Genomic DNA, 13561 nt, shown 5'->3' on the forward strand with positions numbered 1-13561 from the left:
CATGCGCAGGTAAAATAGTTCACCAGTTGTTGGCGGAACCCATATGAGACGTCCAATGGTGAAGCCTTTTTTCCGCGGTTTCCATTCTCTCTTTTTTTGTGGTAAACAAACTTTGAGACAAATTGACCATAAGTTAATGTTTGTGCCTCTTCATATTTAGCATTTGCTACCAGCCATGCAGTAAACATTGATTCAGTCACACTTGCAGTTTCCAGCATATTTTCCATGCGTGCATAATCTGTATAGTATATAGGTTTCTCCCCAACCAAATGATAGAGCATACGTTCCACAGCTGGTTTTCTGCCATGAATATTGTAAGAGTAAATGCGCCAGCATGCTTCACTGGGTGAGACATACCTGCAGTCGAGATATTGTTGGATCTCATCAACAGGTTGATTGCTATTTGTTGAAAGTGCTGCTGTTATTCTGTCATAGCCTTTATTGATATATTTGAAAAGATATTTTATGGAAGTACTCTGATTACACCATTCCATGTTTATATGTGCCTGGTATTTCATAAGAAATCTGGTATTATATGGAACCACATGTCTGTTGTCCAAGGTGATACCATTTTTTTCAATAGTGAAGGTTTTTGATCTTCTCCTATACAACGGATATCCCTCTGCATCAACAATAGTGTGTTCAATAAACTTTTTGGGATAGTATTTAGAACATCGTCCATTCTTCATACATTGTGAGGTCACGCGAGCAAGGCCACATGGTCCATGCATCATATGTGCCTTAACCAATTTGTATAAATTGGGATGAATAGTCGGGTCGGGAATTTCAGCAGAAATGATCTTGTCTATGTCAGATGATGTTGGGTATTTGCTCTGAGGGTGTAGGAATATCAAGATGTGAGCATGTGGCAATCCGCGCTTTTGGAATTCAATGGTGTACATATCTATTAAATTGAAAGTTAGTTTGATGTAATATTTTGGTTCTACACAGACACATGATTGAAAAGTAGTATAATTAAATGAAACAACTTACATGCAATCACTTTTCCAATGACATGGTGTTTTGTAATATCATCCATGAGGGTATCAAACTTTATTTTGAAAACTTTTGAAATGATATCTGGCCTATCATGGGGTTGTAGACCTGTGCCTGACAATGCTCTTTTAATTTCAGGCCAATTTGGGTTGCAGGTAAAAGTAACAAATAAATCAGGGAATCCCAATCGACTTGAAATGGCCATACCGTCAAATTATAGTTGATCCATATATCTCTTGCTACCAACAAATGTTGATGGCAGAACAACTCGTTTTCCTCGCTTTTGGTGTTCATTTCTTGTATCGCCATCAGTTTGAGCGGCCAAATTATTATATTTGCCCACTCTTAATTTCGATTGATTATCTCTCAACCAATTCAGTCGTTCGGATTCCATCATAGCATAGCCGTCGACTAAGAATTGTTGAAATAGGCGTCTTGAGTAAAGTAGTGTTTTTGCCTCTTTGCGACGTTGTTGTAACCGGTAAGAAAACCAATCCTTAATGCTTTGACGGTTTCTCCTAGTGACCTTTGTTTCATGGCGATATTTGTGCATTATATTTTTCCTGTAACCATCTTCCCCATAAGGAAATATAAGAGGATACTAATAAGCCAAATATGTTGGGTGAAACTCATCTATTCATTGCAAACCACCATTGCGGCGCTGAATTAAGATGTCCCTTTTATCAGCAGAATCAATGTCTCCCACAATGAGTGCAGCCACTTCTGAGACAGTAGGTTTGTTGTAAACACGACCATCTTCGGATCTATCAGAAATAAGCCTGAGTTTTAAATCTGTGAAAGAATTTGTCCTTAAAACATCCCTTGCCATTCTAAAAGCTTTGGCATGAACATTGTGCTGATCTAACATCATCTTGAGCTTTTTGACAACCGGTCGCTCGATGCCTTTGTTGTCCCTGTTTATTTTTCGCAGCCATGAATAAATAGTTTAACATAATATTTTTATAAAACAATTGTGTAATTATGTCTGAGCATGCTTACTTGAAACATTTTATTCTGTGTTCAACTTCATTGTCCGTGTCATAGATGTATAATTGAGCATATTGCGGAGGTTGCCCTGTTTCTGGCAGCAGTGTACCAATTCGATGACAGGTCTGACCCTGCAGTCTCAAAGTAGGGGGTCCACCTCTTTTAGAATATGTTGTGTCGAACTTCATTCCAGGGGAAGTGAATGAGAACATTGCGTTGTATGTTCGTATGTTAGCCTGGTAGTTTTTACTATCTGAATATGTTTTATTAAATAGAAGATCATGCAACACCTGTGGAGGTTGCTCAAGGAACGGAAGAACAATTTTTCCTCCACGGCAACAACGATAAAAGCGAGGAGTTGCTGTAATTTTGTGTCTATTCACTTTTTCTTGGTACCACATACATGCTTGGCAGTGTGCGCATTCATAACTTTGGTCGCCAATATCGTAATATTCTGAAAGAAGAAACCACAATACTGAATATGTCTATTAACAGAAGAAGTGTACATCATTTGGTTATCAGTGTATGATATGGAAATACCTTGAAGATGGGCCTCCTGTAATTGTGTCGGGTCTGAATCTTCGTCAGAGCCGGAACTATTAGAAGAATTTAAATTATTGTCAGAGTTGGAGTCATCATTGTCTTCATAATGAGATTCAACAGACACATTATGATTTGAGGTAGATGGATGATCCATGGACTGACTTGACATATTATAATTTGAAGTAGATGCATGATCCATGTTCTGACTTTGACTAACAATGTTGTTTGTATTTTGAACCCTACTAACTTCAGTATTGAACAAATTTCTCAATCTTTTTCTGTTATCCAAGATTATTTTCCTTCTCTTTCTAGCCATAGCCGTTTCAATAGTGGTTTCATATGTTACAGAAGATGTAAAATTATGATTTAAATGGGAAGTGAGGTTGCTTGATCTGACACGGTTTCGATAATCCCTCTTTGCTTTAAGAATAAGCTTTCTCCTCTTTCTTGCAATGGATGTTTGAGGAGCAGTGTTTTTAACAACATCTGTTTCCATCACAAACACAAAAGTAGGATGAATAATAATACTACAAATAAGATTGATTTGTATAGATTTATGCACACAATATGAGATGTATAGCATGCTACTTCATGATTTTGAATACTAAAAGTTTACAGTTTCTAATTGAAGGGGAATTGGTGGGTTCAAATGTCATGAATGCAGTATTGATTTTAATTTTTCTTTCATACTTGAATATATATGAAGTTGGAACTGAATATGAATAGAATGATGGTTATAGATTTAAATTACCACTTATCCCTCCCTTATAACTGTTGTGTGTGTTAAATGTATTTAATTTAATCTATACAGGTTATTTATAATATTTTATTTGATGGATGTGTTACTCTTTTAAAAAGACTTTAAGTCAAAACTAATATTATAAGTAAATAGAAACTGAACAGTTAACCCACTTTCTGCATGTACCAAGTACTTGTTTCCTATTGCACTGAATAGAAGTTTAGCATTGCAACTGCCTGCGGTTAGGGTTCCGACAATGGCATCTTCACACGGTGGTCCTTCTGTGCGGATTCCCTCTGATGATGAAAATGATTTCAGGTATGAGTAGATAATTTTATTTCACCTTTGCTTTGCCGTACAAAATAGGGTATACTGGTATACAAAATATGGTAGTGTGGTAATAACAGTTAACAACATTTAGTGATGGGTGTAGTATCAGTATAGCTCAATGTTGTATTATGTGTGGTATTTGTCAAGAAATCAAATGTGACTGAATGACTATTGTTGGTTTTTATTGTTGGATTGTATATCCCGTCGTTGCTCGGCATATGACTATTGCTTAGTAAAGAATGCTTCATATGCGGTTTGTTTTTAATCCATATTTGATGTTGGAACAGCGATGATCAGGCAATGGAAATCATAGAACATTTGGTAAAGGAAACAGGGTACGATCCTAAGGTGGAAAGAAAACGCAGGAATAAACAGCGCAATGTGCCCCCTGGTCGTGTTGTGTCGAATGTTGATGTTGTCGCACAAAATAGCGCAAGGGCTAAAAGCAATCCCAATGCAGGACCTATAAAGATAAAAGAGGAATCAACAGACATTGACACAAATGAAATCAAAGTTTCTGAAGTTGGTGAACCAAGTGGATCAAAAGAGGGTAAGAAACAAAAGGGTAAAGTGGTGAAAAAAGCAAAGGTGGGTACAGACATTACTGTAGACAGTTCTACAGGGGCTCAAAAAATTTTCTAGAACACCCATGTTACAAATGCTAAATCTACACAGCAGAATGTAATGGTAAGGAGATATTTGAATATGAGCATCATGTTATTGAAAATGTAAATAGTATATATTGTTAATAGTTACCTTATTTCTTGTATGCAGCATTTCCCTAAGGAAATCGCCAAAATATGTCTCCGTCGCTTTCAAGATGAAATCAACCTGCTGGATGTGAGGACGAAGAACATTGTTACCTGTCAGGTTCACAAAGCTAACAGAAAAGGAATACCCCAGCCATATAAAAAGTACATGGCCCTGGGATGGTACGAATTCGCCAAATCTCTTAACCTGCGTAATGGGGATACAATAGCGTGGAGTATGCTGCGATTCTCTCCGTATATCTATGTGAAGGTTGAAAGACAATGAAGAAACTGCTGCTATTTGCAAACCGTGTACTATACCTGAATTTTAATGGTTATATTATATGTTGGGAATGTTATTTTGGTACATTGTGTTATATATATTCTGCTACATGTTATTTTGTAAGCACTTTATCCAGAATGGGAACACAGTAATATTGTGACCATTGGAAGATCTAATATATAATCGTTTTCCGGACAAATTTTTTAAGTTCTCCTATTGTCGCGGGCGAAAAATCGTTTTTGTTTCCTCTTTTTTGTGGATGAGACACCTGATGCCTTCTTTGGGCTCGAGTGCTCAAAAAAATGATTTTTCTTTTGTACCGACCAAACTTTTTATTATTTCCAAAGGAGGAAAAGGAAAAAAGCTGCAATAACCTAAAAGTGGGGGGAGAGATCTTTGGGTAAGAGGGTTGGTTATACGAAGGGAAGGTATTAGCACCCAACGTATCTATAGTACTCTATAGGTTTCTTTGTTATGTTTTATTCCATTCTTGTTGTGGTGGAGGTTCTTGTGAAAAAGGTGGGACCTAAGATGTTTGTTTGATTATGCTCGCAAAGATCATCGCGATCCTCTGCATACATATCCCTTAGAGGGAATCAGAGCATCTGTAGCTCGGGGTCTACGGGTGCTAAGGTTTGAATGGTTTTTTTGTTTTGTTTTGTTTTGTTTTGTTTTGCTTTGTTTTGCTTTGTTTTGCTCGCCAAGGATCGACCTTGTGCCTACGTATTCTCAAAGGGATGTTGAGAAAGTCAGAGCAATCGTAGTTCCCACTTATGCTAGTGGAAGCAAAGGAAAATAGACAAATGTCGTCTAAATGCTAGATGTATCTAATCTATATCATCACATACATCTGTTTGATTTTGTTTAAAAATCTTTTCATTATAAGCCCGGGGCCATGCCACTTAGGGTGCTTAGAATGATAAAGATGTTTTTGTTTGTTTAACCAGCCTTGTGGCAAAAGTTTCAATGAAGTCAGCCTTGTGACAAAAACTTTGATTAATCAGCCAGCCTTGTGGCAAAAGTTTCAATGAAGTCAGCCTTGTGACAAAAACTTTGATTAATCATCCAGTATGGTGGTAAAACAGTTTGATTGATTAGCCAGCCTTGTGGCAAAAAGAAGTTTGATTGATTGATTGTTTGATTGTTTGTGATGATATAAAAGAGATACTCCTAGCATAGAGATGAAAAATGTCTAATCTCCTAGGGTATTTGGTTTTGGATATTGGGGGATGCTTATAAGAAGCCCGTGGGTCCTTGTACGAAGCCCAAGAGGAGGCTATCCGAGGGTCCTTGCATTGTAAGCCCAAGAGGAGGCTATGGGAGGGACAATCCAGGGTCCTTGCATTGTAAGCCCAAGAGGAGGCTATGGGAGGGTCACTCGTATGTACAAAGCCCAAGGGGAGGCATGGTATAGTTGGTTTGAGCTCTTAGAGCGATTTCACCGGGAAACCATACTCTATGTCCTAACCTAAACTAGGGAGATTCTTTGCACGAAGCCCAATAGGAGGCTATGGGGAACCTAGTGTTGTACTAAGTTGAATAAGCATATATAACACAAACACACATATGAACAAGTACGAACAAACATGAACAAGTACATGAACAAATATGAACAGTTATACATATATGACAGAGTGTGTATATAATGGAGTTTATGAAGGAAATATACCTGTAAGCATGATCCATTTGTATACACAGGGCTTGGGACTCACACTCGGGGAGAGGTCCACTTGAATTTATTCAAAGCTATGTAAACAGGTATTCACAAAGGGCTTGGGACTTATACCTACATGGAGGCCCGTGGTATATTTTTGGGAAGATTTAAAGAAAACCTTCATTTTTGGTTTGTTATTCAAAGTTAAAAAACACATTGATTGAGATATGTACAAAAGGCGTACAATGAAATACCTAATTTCATGTACTTGAGTGGGTATGTACAAAAGGGCTTGGGACTTATACCTACGTGGAGGCCCGTGTTTTATTTACAAAACATGGTTGACTGTTTATTTACAGACGCGTTGTTTGAAAAAACGGTTTGAAGATTTGTTTTGAAAGAGTTTTCTGTACAAAGAAAAACTGTATAAAGAAAAGGAAAGGGACTTATACTCTCTAATATTCGAGAGGCCCATGTTTTATTTTCATAAAACATGGTGGATGGTTTAAAAAAGAGTTGAAAGATTTGTTTGTTAAAAAAAACTGTTTGGAAGTTTATTTGGAAAAAGTTTTCTGTTAAAACAAAAACTGTACAAAGAAAAACGAAAGGGACTTATACTCTCTAATATTCGAGAGGCCCCACATCGTTTTGAAAATCAATGGATGATTTAAAAAGATTTAATCAATAGTTTCCTTTGAAAATCAAAAAGAAATGGTTTACCGTTTTTGAAACGAATCGTGATCGCTTGTTTTTAAAACGATTTGAATTTTGAAAGAAATCAATTTAATCGAGATAAACAAGAAGATTGTCTTCAATTAATATTTAGATGATTAGGGTTTGCATCAAAAAATATTTACAAGTGATTAAATTTGAAAATCAAATGAAAAATAACATTTAAAAGTATTAAAATTACTTAAAAACAAGTCATTTTAAAACCAATTAAAAATGTATCAAATAAATATTTTTTTGTGATTTTTTTTAAGATTGTCAAAATATGTATATTAAATAAGAAGTGTTTAAAAAATGAAGAAAAAATAAGTTAATTTGATGTATTAAATAATTAAATGAAGTTGTAAAAGAAAAATGAAAGAAAAATAGTTGTAAAAAAATGTTTTGGTCCCTAAGGGTGTTGAACCCGTGACCTTATGCTCACCACTCAAAAACTTAGCCAACTGGACCACGCGCGTGGTCTGTTTAACACTTGCAACGAATTTGTTATATTTTTGAATCAATTTCTAATTTCAGTTTCAAAATCTGGCGCCAAGAACACATGAACAATTTGAATTTGAAAATTCTGAAAACTGGATTGTTTTGATCAAGTGAATAGCCTATCTTGCTCGATTTTCCACAAGGAACATGATGGTACCATTTAATTTCATTTATTTTCACTCTAAGATCATTAATTTTCTGATGAACATGAAGAACCCTAATTCTATGATTCAATCTGAAATCGTGTATGTGCAAGATAAATAGCAATTGATTGAGGGTTAATGATCCTCATGTGTGCAGAAATGAGATGGTATGTTCATATTTCATTCATGATGCATGATTCATAGAGTTTGAAGTTCAAGTAGCTTACCTTCAAAAACGGCAAAAGTGAGAATCGAATTCTGCAATAGAGGTGTTACAGAAGTTGTTTGATGATCTGGATAGCTTCAATGGACCTTATGGAAGGTGTCTGGATGCTTGGAATCATCTGAATTCATCTGGGCATGGCTATGGTACCCGACCTGCATAAGCTTCAAGAGTGAATCGAATTTGAAGATGGAGGTGTTTCAGGTCATGGATGATGATTGGTATAGCTCATATGTGATATATGGATGATGTTAGAAGCATTAGTTTGGACAGAAATGAGCTTGTGTGGATTTTGGCATGATAAGGCTCATTTGATGTTCATATGGAGGTTGAAAAGTGAATCTGAGTTTTGGGGTGATTTGGGGTGTGTGAGTGGTTCAAACACATCCCATATGATGTTTATGAGTTGTTAGAACCATCACTTTGGCCATAACTTCAATGATTTGGAGGTTGAGTTTTCTACCTCTTTGAAAACTATGAAACTTGCAATTCAAGAAAGAAGAGAGAAAACCTATAATTGTGAGGTTTTGGTGTGAATTTGGAGATGATTTGAACCTCTATTTATAGGCCAAGGATTCTGAATGAAGAGCTCTTGCAAGTGGCTTCAAGAATGATGATTTGGCTTAAGAGATAAAATGGAATCTTTCACATTAAATGCAAATGGTTAAAGTAACTAAACCATGGTTATTTTGGCCAAGCTTCTTATCTCTTTCCTATCTGATCTTAAACCAGAAAATATCTCTCAATCATTGCTTCTTTGCATCATTGCTTGAATTATAGGTCATGTAGTCTTGAAACTTAGTGAAAAATGGTGAAAATTCAAGTGAAAATGATCACTAAATGCATAATTCAAAACCATAGCTACACTCCATATTTTTTCATGCTCTTGGACATTTTGGAAAGCTCATGTTACACACTTCAAAAGCTTAGTTGAAAGTTTCTTCAAGATCCTTAAGGAAGTGGGTGAAAAAGATCCATGAACTTTGAAGAAAATGAGATTTCAAGTGAAACTTTCAAAAAGTACCAACTTTGAAGCACCATATCTCTTAAATGGTTGATCTTATGGAAAAAATTTATATGTGACAAAGTTGTTCATTGGATCAAAATCTACAACTTTCATGTTGGAAGTTTTTTTCAGTTTGTAGGTGAAATTTTGAGAAATTCCCTTTCAAAGTTTGGAAAAAACCATGAAAAACACTTAGAAAAATTTTCTAAGTATGAAAGTCAAACTTTGACTTTTTGATTCTTGATTGATTTTCTTGATTTTTCTTGATCAAATGACTTCATATATCATATATTGATGATTCAAAACTTCAAAAGTCATGGTTGACCAAAATTCCCCAAAAGTCAATGGTGATCTTGTACAGTTGACTTTTTCAGACGAATCGCGTTTCTGGAGATTTCAAATGAAACAGGCTATCCTCATCAAATGAATGGTATGAATGGATCACATTGAAGCATTAGAGGATATTGAGTCATGTTTTGAGTTGTGGCACCATGTCCTGATTAAAAAGTCAGTTGTTCAGTGAATTAGGTCAAAAAACCCTAATTGTCGACCTGATGAAATTGATGACTGTAGGTCTTGAATTGAGATGCAATTTCCATGGGATATTGTCATAGGGATTATTTGAGGATGATTTAAACCTTTGATTGACTTCCTGGGGATTTTTAGGGTTTCCCAAATGTGATCCCTGATTTCAGTCCCTGATAGTTCAAAATCCTGATCTGAGGATTTGAAATTTCACTGTTGATCAATCCCTGTGTTGGAGATGTATTGAGCCAATGGATTAGGCCAAAATGATGCACTTGAGGTCTTGATATCATGTCCCAAGTCATTATGTCAAATTCTGAGCAAAAGTCAGGAGTGTGCTGTCTTCAGTCAAAACCCTAATTCAGTCGACTCAAAGCTGTTGAGCTTGTTGAGATGGATCTCTGAGGACCAAATGTTGATTGTTGATGAAGATAGTTCTTTTGAGATGAAGGGAGAACAAAACCCTAATTGATTGTTACTTGTACTGATGAGTGATTTCCTGATTAAATCCTGCTGAGTCACAAGTAGCAAACACAAGCTATGCAGTTTGTTAGAGATGCAAATGATGCATATGCAGATGATATGAGGTGGTATCTTAGGTCAAAAATTGGGGTATGACACCTATTATATTCTATTAATCCGCTCTGATATGCTTTTAGTTAAAATGAAATCTGTCCCACAATATTGTATCAACATTATACTAAGATCAGACATAAAATTATTTATTGATAGTTAACATAGTCAAATGTTAAAAGTTCTGGTGTTTGTTTGTGAGGCACAATCCATGTTTTAGTTTACAATGTAATGACAGAAAGCTTAGAGAGTGCTAATCCAAACAAACCGTTCTTTGCGACATCATTATTGTAACTAACATTAAAAATAATAAAAAAGCAGCACCCCGTTATAAGAGGTATAGTTAAAATGGAATGTTTGATATATGATAAAAAAGAATCAAAATAATTAATAATAGTATATATAATATGTAGTTGAATTTGAATCATTTGAATATAATAAGCCACACAAACCATTGATAATTCTTAAATCAAATTGAACATAACAGAAGCACATAGCCAGTATTCATGCACTAATTATTACAGAAAATGAAATCACACACATGATTAAAAGCAAAGGAAACTAACATTCAGTTTTTATAACAAACACCTAAGCAAAACACACACAAAATAAAAATAGATCTAATCAATCTTCTCCATTTTAATTATCTTCTTCAGCTTGTTAGATGACAGTTCCCCATCATGTAATCCGTCCAAATCAATGAATTCACTTGATGCAGCAGGAAGATGCCTCTTACCACCAGGTGTGACAGCATCAGGCTTGTGCTCAGATGTAATTTCCAGGTCCTGCAATGCCACGATGAAGACTATTAGTTAGGAATATTGATATAAATGTAAGTCGGTAAGTGTTAGTAATATTGATATAAATGTAAGTAGGTAAGTGTGTTGCAGTGAGACTTACTATAACCAATTCACAGTCTTCATTGCCATCTGTTTTAGCCTCATCAACACTCTCTTTAATCTATATATTGTTAAACACAGTTTTCAATATAACATAATCACAGGAAAAGCAAAAAAATGCATACACAGTTTAAAATTTCTACCTCCAGAGTCTCAGGTACGACAGTTTGGATTGGAATAGGTTCCTTGAGAATTTACCAAAGAAAAACAAAATCAGGCAAAAAATTGTTATAATATGAAGTCCTCGTTTATAAAACAAATGTCAGTTCATTAGATCTGACCTCATCTGTTCCCCATTTTTCCTTAATTTGCTGGATAATAGGATCATTTTTTATAATCATAACGACGGAACAGTTCTTCCAGCGTGGATGCCACTTAACCTTCATAGCCATTTCCAACTTCAACAACTGATCAAGTGCTAACGGAAAGTCCAATGGATCAGTAATTCCAGCCTATTTAAACAACTGGCCATATTAGTGTACACAGAGTATTGGAAAGTACATTCTAATTCCTCTGCACAATATAAATATAACATGAATCATAGTGTTACGAAGTTGCGATGCAGATAAACCCAACAGCATTTCACATTCTCTATTCCTGTTCCAGAAGACAAAATTGCAGCTTTGGCCCCCGTGAGTAACCTCAATTTCAATCTTATACCTGAACATCATAAGAAGTCGCTCTGTTAAAAAAGCCGACAACATAAAAACATCATAAACATGACAGAAACAACATCTATTAGGTGAGAACAACTAAAACCTAAGGACTTCAGCCATGGTTTCATGACCAGCTTCACACTCAAAGGGGGGTTGTCCCCACGCGCTATAGATTGACACATATGACAGGCACGATAGTACCATCCAAACGGAGATGCTACTAATAATTTTGTTGTAGCGACAGTAGCACAAAATGTAACCTGGACAAATAGCCGCCAAAATCAGAAACATGTGACACACTAAAGAATGAGGTTATAATTATGATAATATAGGAAAATAGAAAGACATACATCCGTAAGTTGAATAATCTCAGCAATAGGCAAAACAACAGCCTTTGAGAACAATTTTTGCACAGGAGTGAGCTGTTGATTTTCAGAACTTTGGGAGGAATATTGGGAATTCCCTCCAAGTTGTTCAGACAGGGTTACCCTGCTCTCCTCAAGCATTCTGCAGAGCATGAATCATTATCAAATTCATACATGAAAAAAATAACTGCACAAAATGGATGACACTATCAACATACCTATCAATAAAGTCTTTCATGACCGGAAAATCAGCATCAACACATAAAAGGGTCACATTGTAGGTGTTTGTCACAGACAGAGGATACTTTCCTGCAAATTCAAATTATACCTTGTCAATATATTTATCACAGATTTTGTAGTTTTAGTATTAATTTAAAAAATAAGTCATGGAATAACCTTCTTCCTTCACTTTGGCATACTGAAGCAACACAACTGTAGGGAGTGATGCAGCAACCCTAACTTTGTTAAACTTGATGAACTGATCCGCGTATGATTCCCACAAAGTACAGTTCAACATGTTGTTGCTAAACCATGATCACAACACATTAAGATATATAACATGATTCATATATCAGGCAGTCTAATGTATAAAAAAACAAACCTGTGATCACGCAACATCATGCTAATTTGCTGCTTCTTTGCACCTGACTCAGTCTGTGCATAACCAATACTATCAACCATTCCAACGACATCTGTCAGGAAAATTTATTAATTTCACACGGCTAAAATGCATCAAAACATGAGATAATAAAAAAGCCAAAAACCATACTCACGAATCAGAACATGTTTGTCAAACCTCCCTGTTATGATGTCGGAAAAACTTGTAAATAAAATCGATTTCGGGGGTATCTCATGTTTGTCTTCATCAAGAACAGACGTTCCAGCAGTAAACTTTATCATATATTTGTGTCCCGATGCCCTGAAGGCCGGAACATAAGGCACCACCTTAAAATTAGATACAGCATAAGTATGGCCTAATAAGCATTTTTCGGTGAACACCGACACATGCGGTGCTGGAACAACAGCATGAATATCATCTCCCTGCAGCAGAAACCAAAAAATGATTCAAACTATACAAACATAGGTAAATGATAAACATACTGAAACATAAACAGGGTAATCACCAATTTGTCAACAAAGATCATTTCAAAATGTTCCTTGTTGTTGGAGACAACTTTCCATCTGTGGTGAATCCTAACAACAATCTTCCAAAGCTCTTTTCTATCATTGATCTCTACTATTCTCTCAACAGGCCTTGACATGATAATGCAAATTCACACTGCACTGAATGATAACCGCAGAAGTTAGCAAGCATGGAAAGAGAAGAATGAAATCACTGATAAATAGGCAAGCCATTTAAACACATAATTACTGCAATTGTGCAGTTTGGAACGTGGACAGGCACGGAATAATGGACCTTACATAATTGCAGCAACATGAGAAGCTGTGAGGGTGAAACTTCCACAGCAATAACTGCCGCAGCCCACCATGCAGTTGAAGGATAAAAAATTCTGTAGTAACCACCAAAGCTGATGTGGATCAACCATAGAAGAGTTGCTGATGTGGATAGCCTAAGAAAGTCTCAAATGGTAGACTTTTCTTATATGATAGATTTCTCCCCAACCCATTTTAAATTACTTACATCTAAATGATTTATACAATGAATCCAAATAACTAAAAA

The 13561-nt window shown here is 35.8% G+C and overlaps 1 protein-coding gene across 1 annotated transcript; it reads right to left on the bottom strand.

Annotated features, from left to right (window-relative positions):
• Positions 1-10580: 10580 nt before the first annotated feature.
• Positions 10581-13142, bottom strand: LOC131605109 (uncharacterized). Its single transcript, XM_058877505.1, has 12 exons — positions 13005-13142; positions 12654-12921; positions 12482-12572; positions 12277-12404; positions 12099-12189; positions 11866-12022; positions 11717-11775; positions 11393-11519; positions 11141-11311; positions 11003-11044; positions 10861-10920; positions 10581-10745 (listed from the first exon to the last, which is right to left on the bottom strand). The coding sequence occupies exons 1-12, from the start codon at positions 13140-13142 to the stop codon at positions 10581-10583; spliced, it is 1497 nt and encodes a 498-aa protein (XP_058733488.1).
• Between the last annotated feature and the right edge of the window lie 419 nt (positions 13143-13561).

This window comes from Vicia villosa, linkage group LG5 (genome assembly GCF_029867415.1).
Source record: "Vicia villosa cultivar HV-30 ecotype Madison, WI linkage group LG5, Vvil1.0, whole genome shotgun sequence".
Lineage (NCBI taxonomy): Eukaryota > Viridiplantae > Streptophyta > Magnoliopsida > Fabales > Fabaceae > Vicia > Vicia villosa.

Excerpts from the sequence above, each read along its gene's own strand:
- LOC131605109 (XM_058877505.1), bottom strand. The coding sequence starts at position 13,142 with ATGTCAAGGCCTGTTGAGAGAATAGTAGAGATCAATGATAGAAAAGAG. Across the intron at positions 12,405-12,481 it reads ATGATGTTGCGTGATCACAG|CAACAACATGTTGAACTGTA; the intron begins GTTTGTTTTTTT and ends ATCATGGTTTAG. Across the intron at positions 12,190-12,276 it reads TGCCAAAGTGAAGGAAGAAG|GAAAGTATCCTCTGTCTGTG; the intron begins GTTATTCCATGA and ends TTGAATTTGCAG.